Genomic DNA, 21,874 nt, shown 5'->3' with positions numbered 1-21,874 from the left:
GAGAGAGAGAGAGAGAGAGAGAGAGAGAGAAAGGAGATGTGCGTGTGTGTGTGAGACACTGCATCCATACACCCTTCTTTTTAGGGTATATGCTGCATCTAAACGGAAACGATGATAAGGAAAGACAATTACTAGCCTAATAATAAACGTGAATGACGATATTACTAAAATAACCATCGATGACAACCTCAAAATCAGAATAATAGAATAACTATATCTTTGATTGCATTGACAAGGAACAAAAATTATAATTGATATCAGGAGCACCCTCGTATTACAGTAAATGACACTTTCGCAAACCCATAGGTCACGCACTCTGTACCGCTTTACATACGTGCACAAATAAACACAATTGTCGATAGAAGTTATTAAAAAAACACAAGATGACACTTTACCATTTCAGCTTATTTTTATTCCCTCACCTTGAATGTTTAAAAGTTGAAATTACACTTTTAGTTGTGACAAAAATGGGCATAATTCCAGAAACTTGATTAAAAGTTAGCCAAGGGTTTAACGCCGATGACTTTTGATTCGGAATTTCAGTTGATGACTTCGGACTATTAATTAAAGAAATTTGAGTAGCCAAGATGCTAATGAAACCAAGATTTTTGTCGACCTTCAGTGTTGCAATGCCGCTCAGTTAAAGGACAGCATGCATGCGCGAGCTTTTTACAAAGTGCACCAGCCACTGTCCCACCAGTCGTCGGTGAGGGCGGGGTCACAGTTGGGGTCATCAGGTGGGAAGTCGGTCCAGGCAGTCTCTCTGTGCTTGTCGAGCTTTTCGCTAAGCAACTTGACGACATCGGGGTAAAGGTCAGCAACATTATCCATTTCCATGGGATCCTCTGTAAAAAATCCAGATGGAGCATAAAACACAGGGCATACACAATCCTAAGGAATTTGATTCGTTTTTGAAAACCCAATACCTCACAAATTTATAAAAGTCACTCTGCAGTAATGAAGGGCACTTTTTGGAATACCAACAACACGATTGGAACTAATTTGGGATAATTGGATGGCAAAGTAATGTCGATTTAATCTACAAATGTGATCTCATCTGTTTTTCTTTTTACATTACACAGTCACTTGTTTTTATGAGTAATTTGCAATATTGCAACATTCAGCTATAGGCCACCTAACACTTTTGAGAATTATCCAGTCTGAACCAACCTAGAATGTACCTCTACTTCATACTTCCAGCAAAATAAACTCAAACAAGTCCCTCTATGTTTGTGCTTTCAGGAGCTGCATATCGACAAAACTTTCATCGTTACAAATTGTTATAAGAAGGGTGTTCACTTTGGTCCAAAACTTATGCACAGAAATATTGTAATCTGCAACACTTGCTCGGAGAAACGTGAGGACATACGATATACTTCAGAGGCATTCCGAAAACTGAAAATAAGGTATTCCGCAAAGTAAGCGTGAACTCTTAAAGGTATACAGTCACCTGTAATCTGAATATGCCCATATATGGTCAAAGAGGCGTTCCTTGGTATTCAAAATGTACATGTGAGGGCGCTGTTTTTAAAAAGCGGCCACCCGCTTAAAATCTGTGATTGGTTAGATTTTGTTTCCATAGTAATTGTGGCAAAATTGGAACAGGTGACAGTATACCTTTAATTTGCAGATCAAATAACTTGTGCCATTTGCATTTTTTGCAGACAATCGATGAAAGCCACTTTCGACGACAGTACATGTCAGATTCTGTCCGAGTTGATACCAATAATTTATTAAACAAAGATTCGTTAGTATTCCATTATGCAAATATTTCCAGCCTATTAATATCTGTCTTGCCTTTTACGATAATCCAGATAAAAAAATTAAAAGGAAAACCATGGGCTAACACCATATAAATACTCAACGTCAACAACAACTAATGGGAGCGAGAACAAGGGATTGAGAACTGCCCCTTTAACCCTTTGAGTGCCAAAGTCAATTTTTTGTCGCCTTTATAAAATATACCCCAGTCATTTGGCCAAAATTTGATAAAAAACTGTAGCCGATGAAAGGTAATGGCCATTTAACCAAAAATTATCAAAAAAATTACAGAAAAATTTTATAAAGATTGTTTAAATGCTGCGCCAAAATTTTGGCGGGAAACATTACAGCACTCAAACGGTTAATATTTTTAACCTCCAGCATGGCCAGGACAAAATCTAACGCCCCTGTTCCTCATATGCTTACAACTGTCACACTCCCCAGCAAGCTAAGTATTCTTTTGGACAAATTAAATATCAGATTTTATAATGTGCACAAACTTGATAATTACATGCCTCGTATATCGAACGTCGCACGCTCTTTAGGATTCAATAGTAACTCGTCGATGACGTCACGGGCCGCATAGTCATTATTTGACAGCAAGTGAACAGGAATTATTTTCAACTTGACAACTTTTGGATGTAAAAATGTTGAAATTTCACGTTTTGCATAAGAAAACCGGTTTATGGAAAATTTTACGTAAAAAATTGATAAACCTCATAACAGTAGTTTAAATATATCATTGCGCCATTCGACGATGAAAATCGTTCCATTTTTAACGGATTTTCGTCTAAGATGGAAATAAAGCATTTGATTATCATTTGCCAATAAACCTAAAAATTTTGAGAGAAAACTGTTTAAGAGAGGCATGTAATAAAAACATAGCCCAAACAAGGGACTTTGTACCCTCGGGACAGGAGACAATTTGCCCTCCTTACGTCGGGCAAATGGTTACCTACCCTCAGGCACATAGTCCCTGTTTGGGCTATAACATGTAATACCAGTTAGATAGAAGCGTGTTGTACATATGTTATGAGGTGTTTTGTACTGAAATTATGAAGTGTGTCATGCATACAGTATGCCAGGATATGTCATTTTTACCTTGCATATCGAATAACCAACGGTCAGTGAATGCAGGATCTTGAGGAAGCTTAGGGCTGCGTCCATGCTCCATTTTGTAGGGAGTTGCATACCAGCCCACTGTTAGAAAATAGAGACATTTTAAAAAGATACTTTTCACTGGGTCAATATACCTATGAAAAATTTTGTTGATGGGTTTTGGTGCACCCACTTCTTATGCAATTTGTGCCACTGCTTTTCTGACATAATATTTTTTTGAGAATATGTTGTAAAATTTTGTAAGTAGCTGGCATTAGCTGATTGCTTTTGAGAGTCATTGTGTCCAGATCCGAACTCATCAAATATATTGATATAATGCAAAAAAGACTCATTTTAATGAATTTAACAACCATGTTGTTAATGAATAAAGAGCCAGGGCTAAGAGGTGGACTATTTGATATCCTGGGGGCTCTGGCAGATTGATAAGGTACCTTTTTTACCTGATCCATTACACATATTATTTTTTCCCACTCTCCCACTTTTTTGTCAAGCCTTCTCTGACTGTTTTTTCATTGATATTTGCTGGGATTTTTTTTCCTCTTGTTAGTACACCCACCAGCGTGCACTCATTTTAATGGGTTCTGTCGACCATAAATAAAGAGATAGAGCTAATTCTTGTCTGTTAGTATACCCACCGGGGCAGACCAAGGAACTTCTAGGAACTTACAGTGTTTTTCTGGATAACGGAAGGCAGGATAACCTTCCATGTACTTCCATTTGCCACTTCTGTCGGAGAAAAAGGCCAAGAGATTGTAGGTCAAAGTGTAATATGGTATAGATATTACAGAAAGAAAATAACTATAAGACACAAATGAAATTCTTATCGCCCATTGTAACAAAGCTATATTGATGAAATTCGAAGAAAAACGAACTTGTATCTTGATAATGTCGACATCGAATATAGACACGCATGAAACACGATTAAATAATTGAAGGACAAGAAGACACATCTTTTCATTATATTTTATAAAAAAAATTTATGTTCAAATTTGGCAGTAATTTAAAGGGACAAAGTCGGCCATTTTTCATGAATTTTGTTTGATGCAAGATACTACTTATATTGTTTGACATGTTGAAAGATACTGAATGAATGGGTGACCATGCATATATTCGACCCCGGTTTTAGACAAATTAAATGAAACCATGGCGAAAATGAATTAATGGTCATGACCTTTAATTCATTTTTGCGATGGTTTCATATAATTTGTCAAAAACCGGGGTCGAATATATGCATGGTCACCCATTTATTCAGTATCTTTCAACATGTCAAACAATATAAGTAGTATCTCGTATCAAACAAAATTCATGAAAAATGGCCGACTTTGTCCCTTTAAAGTCAGTTTGTCTGCATTTCGTCTGATGTTTCATGGGTAACACTTATACTGTTTTTGATTTCGGAAAAGAGGGGTAATGCCACCTAAAATCAGACTCTTGATTTACATAATCGTTTGACCTTCTTCAATGAGGCTATCACTGTGAACTTTAAAAAAGTCTACCTCCTACGGACCCTCAATAAATAAAGTATAGATAAATAAATAAACTTTGACAAAAAAGACAAATGCCAGACAATGCCACGTACAATCATATTGGCGGATTCAGCGTGAGTACCCGTATGTACCTGAGGTCATCGAGAGGTCATACAAATGGCCGAAGCCTCGGTTACCCTGATCTTCTAGATGAGAGCTCCAAAAAGCATTCTGAAAAACTGAGACTAAAGCGTCGATAGCTTACCTCAGAGCAGCACCAAATGACATGTCTGGATATTCTTCGTCGATTGTGATAAGAAAACCATCTCTGTCACCCTGCACACCACGAGTAATTGTTGGCAGGGCACTGACGCCGTCCATTGCAACTGTGGTGAGTGACGATGAACACGACATTGATTGAAATATTTTTTTTAAAACGAAATTCTTAATTTCATTTAAAATGATTACACTGATGAATTTCTGTGTCGTAATGACAGAAAGAATGTGGGCGGATACTCTACACCAACCTGGTGCACGCCTGCGCTTTTCTAACAAAAAGTTGACCATTAAAAAACTCATGTTTGTCTTTTCAGATATGTTTAATATACTCACAGTCAACTGTGCCACCGGCAGCCGCGACGAACGTTGGGAAGACGTCGACGGCGTGGATCATTCTAGACAATAAAAAGATGACCGGTTAGGCAAAAATAATAAATAAATAAATTGTGCTGTTCCGATAACATGATTTTCAAAAATAGGGTAGGTAGGTCGGCTTGATTTTTTTCAAAATATTTTTATTTTTAAATATGCATTTTTCAGGGGTTCAGGAGGCTCAAACACTGGCCACAACATTTCCAGAAAAACGTATCATACACATAAAAGAAAAAACAACATAAAATACATCATCGTTCAAGCAAAAATCAAATGCCAAGTAACGAACGCGTGATGTTACGGTTTTTTCTTTCTTTTTTTGACTTCCGTGTTTACGTAGCTCTGAAAAGTTTAGGGTCGGCAGGTAAAAATGGGTAGGTCGGGTTATCGGAACAGCACAGTTTTTTTTTTGTTCGGCCTTAGTACAACGGCCATGAAATACTCAAAATACGGATAATAACATGTCTAGATTTTATATTGCTTCATGTACATCGGACGCGATGACGTTTTTCTAAGATATGTATAGAACGCAGGAATTAGGGTATCATTTTTATTCGATGCTCATTCCATATTACTTTTTCAATTCACGGACGAAAATATTTCAAATTAAGAAATCAGTATTAGAGACTTACTCTCTGTTTACATATCCGGTCTTTTCGATTCCTTTGCCATAGGCCAGAGCGGCAGCTTTGATACCACCATCGAAGTAGCTGCCTTTGTTTCCACGGAGAGGGAAGTTGCTAGCTGCGTGTCTGACGTCACCACCATTCTGATGACGTAAGCAAAATTAGAGATGTTACTGTGATTACGTATGCTAACTAGCCATAGACCCTCGAGGGTCTATGGCTGCACTGAATAAAACGTGTTCAATAGACGTACGTCCATTACAGGACGTCGACGTATTATTGATAAAAATGTACAAATGGAATATTAAAGATTTCATCCTAGATAAACTTGATATCGAATTTTAAATGATGACGTCATACTTACGTCAGAGTGGAAGAGCAGCAGGGTGTCATCCCACATACCGGCGTCCTCCATTGCAGCTCTTACACTGCCGATGATTTCATCCATGAAAGTAACCTGACCTGTAGGGGCGTAGTAGATAATTAGTTTAGTATAATCCACAAGATCCGGATTTCATATGTTTGTTTTTTTTTAAATGCCACTCTTTTGTTGGAGATCAGACAAAAATTTGCCGCATAAGCATGTTTGTTTGCAAAATTATTTTTATTTTAATTATATGGCGGAGATATCTCACCGGAGTAAATTCTTCGCTGTTCATTGGTCACCATGGCGCTATACAGTGCTGCGTATTCTTCGGGGACCTAGGAATGAAATGTATCTAAAGTATACTCGTATCGCTTGTGACCAAAAGTGTTTCACGTGTAGTACATGATTTTTAACGTCGAAAATATACTAAGCCGAGATCGAGCGTCATTTTGAGTAAAGTATTAAGCACCGTCCCTCTGGAGGGACGGTGTATTAAGGTAGTTCGCGCCTCGAAAGTGAAAGACTTAAACTTTTGCTCAAACTTTCCTTGAGGAATATTTCAACCATTTTCTTTCAAAATCAAGAATAAAAATTACGGGTCATCGTGCAAATTTTGGTACTAGAGAAACAAATAACTCAAGATTTACCGATATTTAAAATTCAAAATGGCCGCCATCTGTGTTAACTCTATGGAGAAAAATAAAATGTTCGAATTTCAAAATACTAAGCCGATGAAAAGTTTTCTTACACCAAGAGCTTTAAAATGAACCCCTGCAAGTGGTATATCAGAAAAGAATTGTAAAAGTTTGAGAGTCCGACTATCTGTCCCCGAGGCACGTTCTACCTTAAAGTTCACGATGAAAAAGTGCATACAGCCTATTTGCTATCTTTGATGTTGCGAAGTTAGATAGCTGTGTGAAGGCTTCCTTGCCAACACTTTGGGATGGACCATGGTAAGAGTTTTGGCGGGTTTGATAAAATGGGGGAAATCTTCGGGGCAATAATTGTTACTGAACCTGTTTTGCAATCAATGGATCAGATTTAAAAAAGAACTCACATTTATGTCGGCAAGTAAAAATGTAATTATATTTGGGAGCGAATAACTTTTGTTTTTTTAGGTTTCGGTAATATTTAAGTTTTAGAAACAAGAATACGGTGCAAAACACGAAGAAATAATTGCTAAGGATGACAAGGAAGATTTGTTGAGCAACTTGAATGTCTATATCCTGACCGACATCTCCAAAGATCTTATGGTCTAAGGGAAACGGTCGTCGGAACTGCGCCTGTGCGAGTTTCATGTTTACAATGTATTTTGTGCACGATATCTAGATGTACCTCATCATCAAACCTGCAACATTTAAATTGTACGATAGAGATTGTAACAGACATGTTTTAACTGTCATCAATCACCATCGTACCTTGGATACAGTGTTTACATTAGTTGTATGGGTCCCATGCGACCTTTGATCGCAGTTCGGTCGACTGTATCCCTGTGAGATACGTCATCATTTTCTGTGCACCATCAGCCTGCACATTTTCGTTCGGCGAACGCGGTCACTTTTTCATATTAATCGAGAGTGCAGAAAGTCGACTGAAGCTTACGGTAGCCTGACGCTACTAGGTCGTCAAGTACAACTACAGACACGCATGCTATGTAACTTGGGCTAAAACAAACACTGCATGTACTGCCTCTGAAATCGACAGTGCGATTATCTTGCTGATGGAACATTGACTTGAAACCACAGTCACCTGTGATCTATCCCGCTCGGCGTCTATGTCCCATAGACGTGTGTACATATGCCTGAGAACACACGTCTATGGGGCATAGACGCCGAGCGGGATAGACCACAGGTGACCGTGCGTGAAACCACAGGCGTTTGGATCGATGCTTCGCGAAGTCTGGCAGTGATACAACAGGCACAGTCCCTCTACCCACTGACTGTGCAACAGGCAAAGAAGCGACGATCCAAACGACTGTGTTCTAAACCGAGTAAAAGTTGAAACATTTTTCGTGAGACTGCAGAAATCACAGCGAAAGACTGTTGCATGTATAAAACCAACCAGAAAAATTCTCCTGAGATATTGAATGAAACAAACTGCTATGCAACGGTTGCTGGGAGACTATGTAATATCACCACAACATCTGTAAGTCCTTATCGACTACACGACTCACACAGGCGCTCGTTAGCTAGGTAGTCTGGTAAGTAGATCGATTTTCGGCTCGATCTATCGATCCCGTAGTAAATATGCCCGCCACTGCAACCTACAATGTGAATACTCACAATATTGAGGTTGCAGTGGTGGGCATATCGACTACGGGATCGATAGATGGAGTTTTGAACCCAGGGAGTTGCAAATCACAAGCATTTAGCGTCAAACTTGAAGGAGACGGAGCGTAGGGAGCGCCCTCGAGTGACGGATCTTTCAGTTATATAAATATAGTGCAGACTCTAAAATGGTTCAGTAACTCCATATAAGGTCAAACCACTTGGCGATGCCTCCTCCATGTCTCCAATTAGCAAGATTTGGACACAAGTACAGGGAAGACCCGTTTTTGAAATCGCTAATCTTCAGTTTGTTATCAACGTGATTGTGTACAAAATCACTGCCATCCGTTTTCTAAGGGAATTTTCAGTAATTACAAGGGGGTGGGCCGGGGGAATGGGGGGGTCACTTTTTAGAAAACAGTTCAAGGGGGAGGGTCACTTTTTATAAACCTATCTTAGGGGGAGGGTCACTTTTGACAGAAGCAGATTTTATGGCCAAAACTTTGATTGTCCATGTGATATTTCCTGAATAGGAAATCACCAACAAAATACGTACACATTATAGACCGCCATGCATAGTAAATTGACATTTCAGTGAAATTCCAAAATCAAATTTCTTGCACAATCATGGACTTGTGACCACTCTAGTCTAATCAAGAACAATAATCTTAATAATCAAGCATACATAAATGCACAGATTTATCTAATTTTGTACTGAAACAAATTATTCATAGTTTCATCATAGACCTCAATGCATAGTGAATCGACATTTCAGTGAAATTCCAAAATCAAATTTCTTACACAACCATTGACTTGTAACCACTCTAGTCTAATCAAGAACAATAATCTTAATAATCAAGCGTACATAAATGCACAGATTTATCTAATTTTGTATTGGAAAAAACTATTCGTAATTTCATCGTAGACACCATGGATAGTGAACCAACTTTTTAGATGAAATTCAGAAATCAATTTCTTGTACACAAATGCACATTTTACTTCCCTATTCAAGCAAAGTACATTTAAATACATTTTCAAACATATATAAAATACAGATATAGCATGTTTTGTGGGGGTAAATTGTCAATAATTTGCCTGATAGACTCCATGTATTATGATTTGATATTTTCGGATGAAGCACTAAATCAGCTACATCTTGCCTTCTTATAGTTGCACAAAATATGGTGACCCTCCCTCAAATGTATGAAATACCATATCTCTTCAAAAATTCTTGCGTGATAAATTGCGACTGTCCCTCCAAAAACACCAACCCTCCCCTCTGTAATTTGTCCCTAACATAACAATTGAACCAATTGTTATGTAAATTAGCTGATACTGTTTTAGTTATTCCTGGGGAGAATACCGCAGTGGTTGGGGGGAGGGTCAAGTTTTAGAATGTCGAACAAGGGGGAGGGTCACATTTTAGACAGGAGGATAGGGGGAGGGTCACATTTTACGGTACAGGTGTGCGCGAAATTCCCCCGGCCCACCCCCCTGTAATTACTGAAAGCTCCCTAAATTCTTCCAAATTTGACACACAGAACATAAATGGAACGATTTAACAGGTTTAAACATAGGGCCAAAGTCCCTGAAGCTACTATAGACATGGATACAAAATTAAGTATTTCCTGACTGTATGAAATTATCTCACTAAGGTCATCCTAGGGACATGTAAACCAAATATTAAAACTGTCTGACCAGCAGTTTTGAAAAAACAAGCGACTCAACAGTTGACAGAGCTCTGCTGTGTTATGTAGAGAATAACCTTTAGTGACATATGTATTGATGAAGAAGGTGGATATCTTTGATAGCTCATTTCAGGATGGCCTGACCAAAAATGGTAAAAAATTCCGTAAAAATACAGATTTGCATATTTCATCAGACTATATTAGTCTATAATAGCAAATAAACGAGAGTTAATTACATTCTAATTAAAGTAAACAAGACTTGCTTAAATCAAGATTTACGTCATAAAAAAACAGCATATCTGTCAGGTTATAAAGAATCTTGAGCTGGTTATCTTTTAATATATTATTTTCATCCTATTAACCAAGCACATTTTAACTTTCACATTAACTTGTAAGTAAGTTCTGTTGAATAAGTTGAGACTGTACGTACTCAGAGAAAGCACACAAGAAGTTCAAGGTCATCAAAAGCATTATAAGGAATCATGTTACACTTTCATTGCACTGTTTACACAGATTGCATAAGTGCTATAAATAGCACATGAGGAATCTTACAGCCCAGCTTTACCATAAAAACCCCATCACTTTGACCACTCTTTTAATTGACCACTCTGTTTTTTCCTCAAAAAGTAATCTTATTTTATCCTTACCAAGTCAACCATAAATGGAAATTAGAACTTTCTCTATCTCTATTTATTTGACCACCCTATCATGACAAACTATTATGAGCAATTTCTTTTAGATAACATAAATGGTGGTTCAGAAAATATCAAAGTTGGGATTCAGGAAAGTTGCCTTTACATGATTTCATCCTCCAAGATGGTAAGCATTTCACTATGAACTGTCAAAAAAAGTTGAACTTTCTGATAATTCCACACTAAAATTATTTTGGCTTTGATGATTTCCTAATTAATTCAATTATTTAAAATCATATTATATTTTTTTCTGGGTGAATTGATAGGGTTTATACAGTACAAGAATTCCATACAATGTAAGTCAAATTTTGACCAAAAATGACAAAAAAATTCCTTAAAAAATACACATTTGCATATTTCATCACAATTTGAACAAATCTAAGTTGGGTTATCCCTAGGGACCCGTATACCAAATATAAAGCTGTCTGACCAGCGGTTATGAAGAAGAAGATTTTTTACCAAAAACACCTTTTTTGGCATTAATTTGCCTATTTTCAACAATATCACAAAATTAAAAAAAATAGTTTCTCAAAATCATATTTTTCATCTACACAACAAATATCAAATCAGTAAGTACTGCGGTTCTCAAGATATTTGAGTGGACGGACGCCTCACAAACGGACATACATACATACATACATACATACATACATACATACATACATACATACATACATACATACATACATACATACATACATACATACATACATACATACATACATACATACATACAGACTGACGACGGACGCTGGACGGATACCCATCCCAATAGCTTCTATAGACTATAGTTTATAGTAGGTAAAAATGAATGCTATCGGAATCCACGCTACAAAGAAAGCTACGAATACAGTGCAAATTTTCACTCGCAACATTGCTCGTGTTGAACGTCAATACAAATGACCTGGCGCGTTTTGAATCCTTCCGTATTTCACGCCTTACGCTTAGCGCCTCCAAAGTGAAAGACTTGCAGTTTTGCTCAAACATTCCAAATGAATCGGACAATCATTGTGACAGTCTTACCAAATCAAGAATGAAAATCGGGGGTCACCGTGCAAAGTTTGTTACTTGGGGAACTATTTACCTAATATTTATCGATATTTGAAATCCAATTTGGCCGCCAGCCCTGTGTAAACTAAATTGGTAAAATAAAGTTTTTGAAAGACCTTTTCATGAGCCCCTAACAAGTAGTAGACCAGAAAAGTATGGAACAAATTGAGAGCCCAAATAACTGTCCCAAAGGCGCATTCTACCTTAATCTGTGTAAAACGCGGGAATGTTTACAGAACGTGCGAACCACGCCGTTTTGCTATCAGACCCGACCCTCTTTTTCTTTATAGATAATGACAGTCGACACGACCAAAGACACCTATTCTCATACAAATCAAGGAAATGCATGAAAACAGTTTAACTTACAGTAACGGGTGAATGCGGTAACTGGAAGGCCAGGTACATGTACATAGGAACGCTTGGATCGTGTCCTGAAACTATTTTCTGAAGCCTATCCTTGAACAAAACCTGCAGAAAAATCAAATTTGAAAAAAGCAATCCATATATCATTTTATACTCACTGTAACCGGTGAATGTGGTAACTGAAAGGCCAGGTACATGTACATAGGACAATCTGGACTGTGTCCTTGAATTATTTTTTCAAGTCTCTCTTTGAATAAAACCTGCAGAAAAATCGGGACATTTGGAAACGAATCAATATAACTTTATATATACAACTATTTGCTCGCGCTGACTAAGCAAAACCGAATCACAAATGTATCTTGGCTTTGACTTCTAGGTGCACCGAAGACCATTACAGGGCCCAATCCTTCACGATGTAAAACAACCAGTTTCTATCAAAGGGCCCTCTAGAAAGAGCCTTGTAAAGTAAATGGACCCCTAGCTTCGTGTTGATTTGTAAAATGGTTTTGTCTACTCGGACATGATGTTTATTCAAAGACCTTGCTCGATACAATAATGGATCAAAGTCTTGAATAATTGTTTAGACAAAAGTTTGTTGCTTTACTTACGGAAGTGTAGACACCATCAACGCCTTCACCTTGGTACCTCTCACCATCATCACGGAAATCAAAACCGTTGTATCTACCAGTACCATAGGGTCCTGGCAAAACAGAATTACATTTAACACGTGATTACTAAAATTTAGATGGGCGCCAAAGTAGAACGCGCCTCGGGGACAGATAGTCGGACTCTCATGCTTTTACAATTCTTTTCTGATATACCACTTGTGGGGGTTCATTTTAAAGCTTTTGGTGTAAGAAAACTGTTCATTGGCTTAGTTTTTCAAAAATCGGAAATTTTATTTTTCTCCATAGAGTTAATACAGGGATGGCAGCCATTTTGAATTTTAAATATCGGTAAATGTTTGGCTCTTTGTTTCTCTAGTACCAAAATTTGCACGGTGACCCTCGAATTTTATTCTTGTTTTGGAAAGAGAATTATTGAAAGGTTCGAGCAAAAGTTTAAGTCTTTCACTTTCGAGGCGCATACCACCTTAATGATTCATCGAACAAAATTATTTGAATTCGTAGGCAGCATGTTTATTTGCTAAACGTACCTTTCTCTGAGGTACGATGGCTCCAATAGTCGACAGATCCGAGGTAGAAACCAAAGAAATGATCAAATCCACGGTTGGTTGGAATGTAGGAATCGTTGCAGTAACCCAAGTGCCACCTGGAATGGAACCGTAAAATGTTAATTGTCACATACCAAATTTACATACATGTGTCCTCAATCTCGACCTCAGAAGCGCCCTATGTCGGTGAAATATCAACCACTGACAAATTTCAACCAATGCGATCGGTTTCACTTTGACCCTTTGTGTGCTGCAATTTTTCCCACCAAAATTTTAGTGCAACATTTTAAGTTTTTATAAATTTTTCTTTATTTTTTTTTATTTTGGACCAAACGGACATCACATGTTTTCATCAAAATTTTGGCAAAAATAAAAAATATGACTGGGGTACATTTTATGAAGGCGACAAAAGTTGACTTTGGCGCTCAAAGGGTTAACAAGCTCTGGTGATATCAAAGACCAATCAACCGCAGTGATTATTTCACTGCCAAGGCTTGGACCAAGTCCATTGTTGTTAAAGGTGACTTTACACCCGTTCACATGAAAATTGGCGGGGCTGATTAGGTTAACGGAAAAATATCTCTGCCTCCTGGCAACATTTTCATGTCTACAAATATAGCAGACTGGCTTGTTCTCCTTCCAAAAGTATGCTGAAATATCAAGTATTTGCCTTGCCAACATCACTCATTGAGTACATTGTGCAATTTTTGTTGATAAATGAATTCTAGTCTGGACAGTAAGCTTATTTGGTTGCCAACACTAAAATCGGAAATAAAATATATATACTGGATGTGTTAACTTGTTAGACTGCTGATTTCGATATGGTAACATAAATTCTCCAACTCGTCTGAGACATTCCATCTGTGTCCGTTGGAGTGTGTGATACTGAATCTACATACATAGCGAAAATTCAAAAGCTCGGTTCGTCTGCAAGTAGCTTGTAGTTCCACCACACGATCACTATTTACCGCTGTTTAATGCATTAAAGGGACAAAGTCAGCCATTTTTCATGAATTTTGTTTGATGCAAGATACTACTTATATTGTTTGCCATGTTGAAAGATACTGAATGAATGCGTGACCATGCATATATTCGACCCCAGTTTTAGACAATACATGTAACCCTCGCGAAAATGAATTTATGGTCATGATCATTAATTCATTTTGCGATGGTTTCATTTAATTCAGTATCTTTCAACATGTCAAACAATATAAGTAGTATCTTGCATCAAACAAAATTCATGAAAAATGGCCGAATTTGTCCCTTTAAGATGTCTGTTACCTCTGAATACCTATTCGCTCACAAGTACATCGATTTTGCCGCTTTTAGCGCACTGCTATGGGGACAATAGCTTTATTTTTGGGTAATATTTTCCTTATAAGAGGCATGTTTCAGTTTGGACATTTTCTCATCTTTGCTCAAATGCACGCTGAAATTCTAAATATGAGTGTTCTAAACACTACGCATTGTGATCATTATGCAATTTTGAAGAAGAAATTCTGGCCCGCACTAAAATTCAACCACGAAGTACCACAATAACACATTCCGCCATATTGGCAAGTTACGCAGTTGACATTTGGACATAATTTGGGGGGTAGAACAAGATAATATCTTTTACAAGTAGGGATAAAAACATAACTGAAATACAACGAGATACGGGTTATTGAAGAAGTAGTATTAGTCCTATGGCGTTGTCATTGGATACTTACTTTCCAATACCATACGTAGTGTATCCAAGCGACTGCAAGGCGTCTGGCAATGTAGTCAGCCATGTTGGTAACCCATGAGGGCGGTCTGGTTTGTACACCAAATGCTGATCGACAAACGAGAAGAGAAAAATTAAATTTACGAGAAGTCTTGAAAACCACACTTTCGGTAAAGAACAACAATGAGGTTGTCATGACGTCACGTCTCATTCAGCATCTCGATCTCGAAGGGGTGACGTCATATTAGAAGTTCGGGCAAAACTTTAAATTTCCGAAGTTCCAGGGAACACAATTCAAAATTGCTCAAAGAAACAACAAAATGGAGGTTAGTGATCGTGGCGCCTATATTCTATCCTCAACCTGCACTTTTGTATAGGTTATGTATCCTCAGGATAAACGAAAATTTTAAAAAGTTATCCAGCAAAAAAAAAATCGTATTTCAAAGAGCAATGTTACGGTAAATACATAAACATTTCGTCCAGAACTTCTCTGTCGTTCCGGTATGGTATCAAAAATTTACGTCTATCGTCGTGCTCTGACATTTCATTAAGGCAATAACACTGCTCATTTGACTGTGAAGGATTTAAGCCGAGAATAATTAGGAATCTCGAGTCCCCGCATAACTCATTCAGGACAATTGGTCATTTTATTTTTTCCCAATTTGAATATGTTACTATTACCATCTTATCGAATTTTAAAAACTGGGCGCCTTTTCGTCTATACTACATATAAGGGCAACACAAAATGACTTCAGCGCCCAAAGGATTAAAGGGACATAAGCTGAACTTGTGGCAAGTTTTTCAGTATTCTGCTTCTGTATATCAACTGCGGCGTCTGACCCTAATCCGTTTGTCATGCTGAAATTTCGAGTATTCTTTTTGTCAACACAGTTTGTATGTATGAAGAGATCATTGTTTATTTTCTGTAAATGAATTCTAGTCTGGACTTGAATACAATTTTCAACAATAATAATGTAGATTATACTCATATAGGTTGTGTTGATATGCTAAATACTTGGCATTAAATTACAGTTTAGGGATTCAATGTAGAAAGTGTAGGGAAACCACAAAACTAAAGTTCTGAAAAAATAGCCAAAAGATACAGCTTATGGAGCTTTAATTGCCGTAACATATGCGCAAGGAGAAAATTGTTGGCAACATACTCACCTGAGATCCAATATTTGCAGCATAGTAACCGCTCATCAAACATGAACGGGTTCTGAAAACGTTTCAGAAAAAAAATACTTTTCTCGAGGGTCTATGCTTAAATATTGAAAATTTTAATACTCCGATATATAAATTTCAAATTGCATTATTTCTCATCTATTTTTGTCGCTCTGTAATTTTGGCCGATATGATAAAAATGTTCATCAGAAATGAGGTCTTTTTACTGGGATGTACATGATTCAAGTAAAGAAACGATCCTGTAGCTAGCTCCATGATGTTAGTGACCTCATGAGGGCGTTCTTCATAGACTGTTTTTGGACAGGAGACACTGAATACGAGCCTTCTATAAATGCATGTCAGTGAAGTGGAATAGAGCAAGACAAAACCCAGGCCTTATTTTCAAATCACTCAGGTAAAAGACATTGTGACCGTTAATCAACAAAAGTCAAGCAACATATTAAAGGTATACAATCACCTGTAATCTAAATATGCCCATATATGGTCAAAGAGGCGTTCCTTGGTATTCAAAATACCCATGTGAGGGCGCTGTTTTAAAAAGCGGCAACCTGCTTAAAATCTGTGATTGGTTAGATTTTCTCTATCCATGGTAACTGTGGCAAAATTGGAACAGGTGACAGTATGCCTTTAAAAGAACATTGAGTCAAAAACATTGAGAACTTCAAGCTGTCTTGGTACGCTTTGAATTGAAGCCAATACTAGAGGTTTTTAATTTCTTTACTTGGTTTAAGTAAGAATGGATTTTTTCTCTTGCAATACTTACGGGCTGCAGGATGTCTGTACATACATATTGTCCAAGATAACACCATTTTCAGCAAGATCTTGCAAGTTTGGTGTAATCATACTAGGATTATGCCAGCTAATATCATCCCATCCTATAAATTGATGAAATGATTGTCTTAAATCTCTGTTCGAAGTACAGAAAACATGTATATTCTCTGCATTTTTTATTAGATTTTATTTGCCAAGTAATCAAACGCATGTGATATGTAAATATTGGTCTTTCTAAATGATATAGGGTCATCATGATTTTGACTTCCTACGCTTCCTACGCATGGGGGAATCTGTCTTTTCTTGATAATCTTCCTTATCGACAGATAAAGTAAAGAAACTCTATGAAATCTAATAACCTGACTAAATAACCCAGCTTGTGTATTCATCATATATTTTGGCCATCTTTATATTAAAATTAATCTTCCCTTTTGTCAGCGTATGAGGCAGAATTCAACAAGCTAATTCACAAAATCCTACAAAACCTTGCTTGCATGTCCTTTGTGTGATGAAACTTGTTGATGAAATTAGCTTCAATGTCTCATTGCTTTAAAAATGATTTTTTTTTTTATGCATGAGAAAGAGGGCAGCCATTTTGAATTTCAAATAAGGGGCAATTTTTTTCTAATTACTAGTGCAAGACTCTTTACAGGGTTCGGATTTTATTGTTGGGTATAAAAGATTATAGTTCCAATATAAACCAAGTCTCTATTTACGATTCGGGAGATTTTTACAATATCATAGTAAATAGCAAAATGGTAAAAGGTACGTGGTTTACTGAGAGACTTCACAAGTCTGATGATCGTTACAGTTGAACACGTCTGTTGGATTGATATCCTGACCCTTAAGTATTTTCAATAATTTGCTGGTGAGCTTCTTGTTTGTACTCACCCTAGAGTTTGTTGTGTAAATTAAGTCTTCTACGTTTGTAAATAGAAAGTTAAATACTCCCCATAAAGTTATGGCAGAGATAACGCCCATTTTTTTCTTTCAAATGTTTTTAAATTTCAGGTCATTTTTACTTTAAAGGGCGGTGGTCGTCGTAACGGCGCATGGGCAACTTTCTTGCTTACAAACATTGTATTTCATGCACTATAAATAGATGCATCGTGTCAAAATAGCTGCGACATTTAAATTTTACGATGTACATTAAGACAAACATGTTTTAACTTTCACCAATCGTCAACGTAGCTTGGATAGTGCTTATATCGGTCGTAGGGGTCCCTAGCGACCTTTGAGCGCCGTTCCGACGACCTGGCACTGCCCTTTAAATGTCTCTTGAGCAAAGCGTTAGTTCTGTGTACTATTTTGGTGGTGAGAGTTTACAAAGGAAAATATCAATCCCTAGGATTAAGCACGCCCGTGAACACACCCGTACCCCGTTGTCAAACATCAACAAAAGCCCGAATAAATTCCCTTTGTATCCTATATGCACAGCTAGGTAATAAGCGTAGTTCCCTCTATCGTTATGTTCTCAACGGACAGGAGTGTAATTTTCAATCTTTTCTGTAAAAGCTACCCATCATGCGTTGGAAGCGCATCCGTGTCGCAATAGACGATTTTCCGCTGATTGCGAGATCTCGCGAGACTTTAATACATGCCCGTAGAAACAGGTTTCCAGCTTAGTAATACAAGTCAAACTTTGTATGGAACTAGAAAAAGTGCAGAACTGAGCAAAGGTTGCAACTTCATATATTTTATGCAGTGTTTAACGTAATTAGCGACTTGTCCTGTTTTACGCAGTTTGTCCTGTGTTGCGAGAACGCGTCCACTGCGAACCACATATTCTCGCGATATCTCGGAATGTCACGCGCGGTTCGGAACATGCGTATCGCAATTCTAACACTGCATAATGCAGTTTCATGGGAGTTTCGTGTTTGAAGTTACCCCCTCTAAGCTCGAGCTGCTAAGCGAATGCAGGCACCGTAAGCTTCGCTCTATACCTGTGTTGCATTTGAAATGAAATGGTGGTATACTTGTCTTGAGTAGACATTAATGTTGGAAAACTCTCTAAATAAGGTTACTTACCTAAATCATCGGCAACGATGTGGATTATATGTGGCTGGTCAGCGGCTGAAACAAACAACATTGATATAATGAAAGCACAAAAATGATGAGCGTAACGGGAACCTGAAAAGGACGAAGTTGTCCGTTTAGATTTGAGGGAAGAATGCACTAGAGGATAGTTTTCTTTTTCGGATTTAAAAATCTTTAAATTACTTTTCTGATCTCTTACTTGTGTGGATTTATTTGAAGATTATTAAGAATAAATGAATTTACCAACTATTGTTTGAAAATCGAAAATTTCAATTTTTCTCAACAGAGTTGTTACCGGTAGTTATAATGTCAAATATTTCGATATTTCAACCCATTTACTAATCTTTTTTCTCTTATTCCAAATTTTGCATGATACATGGTGACTCCCTGATTTCCATTATTGATCATGAAAGTGAATGGTTTTTCGCGTTTCTTGAAGGAAAGTTTCAGCAAAATTTAAAGCTGTTTGTGTTTTTGCTACGGTCGTTTATTTATAAATTGCCATAAGTGTCAATGTGACGATACTTTTATACTTTAAGCATCATGAAAAGATTAAAATTAAGAATAAAAAGCGGAAATCTCAATTCAACTGAATTAATAGACAAGGAAATTCTTACATTTATCGCTGGTAGTATCAGTCAATGCATATTCATAAGCTTACTTCATAATTTTTCTGATTAAATTTGTCAGCAAAATCCGACGTTACAATCGACATTTAACAAGTATCTAAATTTGTGGTCTATTTCAAAATATTCTGTTTTTCCTTTCTTTAAATAAACACCCTTAAACACGGCATGCTTGCCCTTCAAAAAATCGATGTTTGGGTAGAAATACTGCCTGTATACTCGAAAAATCTAGAGAGAGAGAGAGAGAGAGAGAGAGAGAGAGACAGAGAGACAGAGAGACAGAGAGACAGAGAGAGAGACAGAGAGAGAGAGAGAGAGAGAGAGAGAGAGAGAGAGAGAGAGAGGGGCAGGGAAAAGAGGACAGACAGAAGAGAGCCGATGATTATTTCACGATATCTTTGTAAAGAGAGGGGAGGTTAATTTTTTAACATACAAACATGAGCAACTAGCTGTCCACGGTTCAGCGTTAATATGATTGAGGCAGAAAGTAAAAAAAATCCGCGACTACATTTTATCGGGGAAAATTGCGATAATTTCACTGACGTGTTAAAATTTGATCAGGTGACCTCCTTCCACCAATAAGCACAAGCAGAAAGATTCGGCTCTCGAAATAATTAACATAAAGATATCAGGTGACTGCATGCATCCAATAAGAATATCTAACTGCAAACTGCTGTCAGATACGTAAAACGATTTGTTATGACGTTATGAATTCCCAAATCATCCAATTCTGGTCTCGTCACTCCTTATTGATCAAAAAAGTCATGTGACTACATCAATAGCGCCGGTTATGGTCATATGTCTGTTGATGAATATTTCATCGTGATTACGATTTTAGTTCTTCTGCCGTCTGGCATTCGAACAATTTGTGCCTGTTTGTACTTGGCGTTCATTGACGCAGCTTGAAGTCTGATCACAGAACATTCAGTCCAAACTGTAAAATCGTCTGTAACGAAGTATGAATTTCGCCGTAACGATTCTTTTGTGCAATCTTTCCGATTGTCTTCTAAAAAAAATCAGTCAAATACTGATAAACGAACAGAGGGCACAAGGTCACTAGTTCGGAAGAAAAATAGTGCAGACCTTGAAGTTTTGATATCTGCATGGATGCTTGTTTAGTTTGAACTTTAACGTCAAGAATTTTTGTAAAGATATTTTTCTGCCTGAATCAAAATGCAGACTGTTGTGAATAATGGCTGAAGCATTTGGTGGTAATATGAGGAGTTCTAGGGCTAATAGAAATCATAACAATAAGCCTGAAATTTGTCAAAAACATCACTGAGGGCGCTATTTTCATCGCTATCTCAAAATTTCCGTGGACTTGCCCACACGAAAAATTAATCAGTAGTCAAGCTGACATTGACCTAACACCTGTTAAGAGGATTCGTGCCGCTGAATGTTTTAAAATAGGAAAATCGAGCTCAACGCTACTGTGGTGGCCTATGGGAAATTAATTAGTGGTCTTGTGCCAGAGGGTGCTACAATATCATCGGGACTCAGAAATTCTTTAAAAGGTGCGCACTTACGAAATATTTATGGTCGGGTTAAGTGCCTTTTATTGATAGGTTAAAATTGGGAAAAGGTGAGTATTTCAATCGTTCTGTGTCGCGGAAACATCTACATCGACGATCATATCATGGATTCAATGATCTCTGAAATCGTTTCGCGAAAGTTTTCAAGATTGCGCACAGATCTGATATTAGAGAAAATATTGTCGCGCGATCTGGATCAAAGTGTTTCAAGAAATGAAAAAAGCAAAACTTACCAAATGCCACAGTAAGTATACTCAGGAGAAAGAGTGACTTCATTTCTACCCTTCCTGGACGCAGATCTTGAAAAGAAAAAATAAATACGTAAGAAATTCAATCGCAAATACACTATATCTGAGAATAGGTTTCAACAAGGTTTGAAGCTCCCCATCTTCGATTTTGAAGTTACAGCTAGTTTGTAGAGAGCCTGGAAGTTTAAGAATTTAAAACAAACGGAAACGTTCACCGATTTTCAACTCTTAACAAAAGCTGCGTACATCATACACAAAGTCCCAGTCAACCAACCTACCTCTATAGGAAAGCGGACACTAATGCAATGAAATTCATAGACAACCATATATTTAAGTCCTTTGACATTATTTGCATATACCTGTGGGACTTAATCTCTGTATAATAAAAAGGGCGAGTTTTTCAATATTTATATGTACCATCAAATTCAAAAAACAGCTTTTAAAAGACTACTTGTGAAATAAACTGCTGAAATAAACATTTTTTCATTAGGCCACTTTGATAAACTTTATTGGTTTGCCGAATTTTGAAAACCTGCCACAGCCGGC

At 37.3% G+C, this 21,874-nt stretch overlaps 1 protein-coding gene across 3 annotated transcripts; it reads right to left on the bottom strand.

Annotated features, from left to right (window-relative positions):
* Nucleotides 1-390: 390 nt before the first annotated feature.
* On the bottom strand, nt 391-21,662 carry LOC139121477 (arylsulfatase B-like). Of its 3 annotated transcripts, none has more exons than XM_070686394.1 (17): nt 21,607-21,662; nt 21,314-21,379; nt 18,914-18,958; nt 16,878-16,989; nt 16,097-16,148; nt 14,934-15,037; nt 13,207-13,322; nt 12,659-12,750; nt 12,054-12,155; nt 6,259-6,325; nt 5,988-6,085; nt 5,630-5,766; nt 4,959-5,020; nt 4,612-4,732; nt 3,548-3,606; nt 2,863-2,961; nt 391-845 (listed from the first exon to the last, which is right to left on the bottom strand). In XM_070686394.1, the coding sequence occupies exons 2-17, from the start codon at nt 21,354-21,356 to the stop codon at nt 670-672; spliced, it is 1,485 nt and encodes a 494-aa protein (XP_070542495.1). In that variant the 5' UTR covers nt 21,357-21,379; nt 21,607-21,662; the 3' UTR covers nt 391-669. The 3 variants fall into 3 exon arrangements, with proteins under 3 accessions (XP_070542495.1, XP_070542482.1, XP_070542490.1); XM_070686381.1 differs by lacking the exon at nt 12,054-12,155 and adding an exon at nt 12,209-12,310 and having other exon boundaries at nt 21,607-21,661; XM_070686389.1 differs by lacking the exons at nt 12,054-12,155; nt 21,607-21,662 and adding exons at nt 12,209-12,310; nt 21,544-21,574.
* Between the last annotated feature and the right edge of the window lie 212 nt (nt 21,663-21,874).

The sequence above is a fragment of the Ptychodera flava genome, chromosome 2, assembly GCF_041260155.1.
Source record: "Ptychodera flava strain L36383 chromosome 2, AS_Pfla_20210202, whole genome shotgun sequence".
In the NCBI taxonomy this organism is placed as follows: domain Eukaryota; kingdom Metazoa; phylum Hemichordata; class Enteropneusta; family Ptychoderidae; genus Ptychodera; species Ptychodera flava.
This window is presented reverse-complemented; position numbering and strand designations above follow the sequence as displayed.

Coding starts and splice junctions, on each gene's coding strand:
- LOC139121477 (XM_070686394.1), bottom strand. CDS start 21,356: ATGAAGTCACTCTTTCTCCTGAGTATACTTACTGTGGCATTTG. Junction 12,751..13,206: donor CCATCGTACCTCAGAGAAAG/GTACGTTTAGCA, acceptor CTGTTTTGCCAG/GACCCTATGGTACTGGTAGA. Junction 846..2,862: donor TTGGTTATTCGATATGCAAG/GTAAAAATGACA, acceptor GATTTTTTACAG/AGGATCCCATGGAAATGGAT.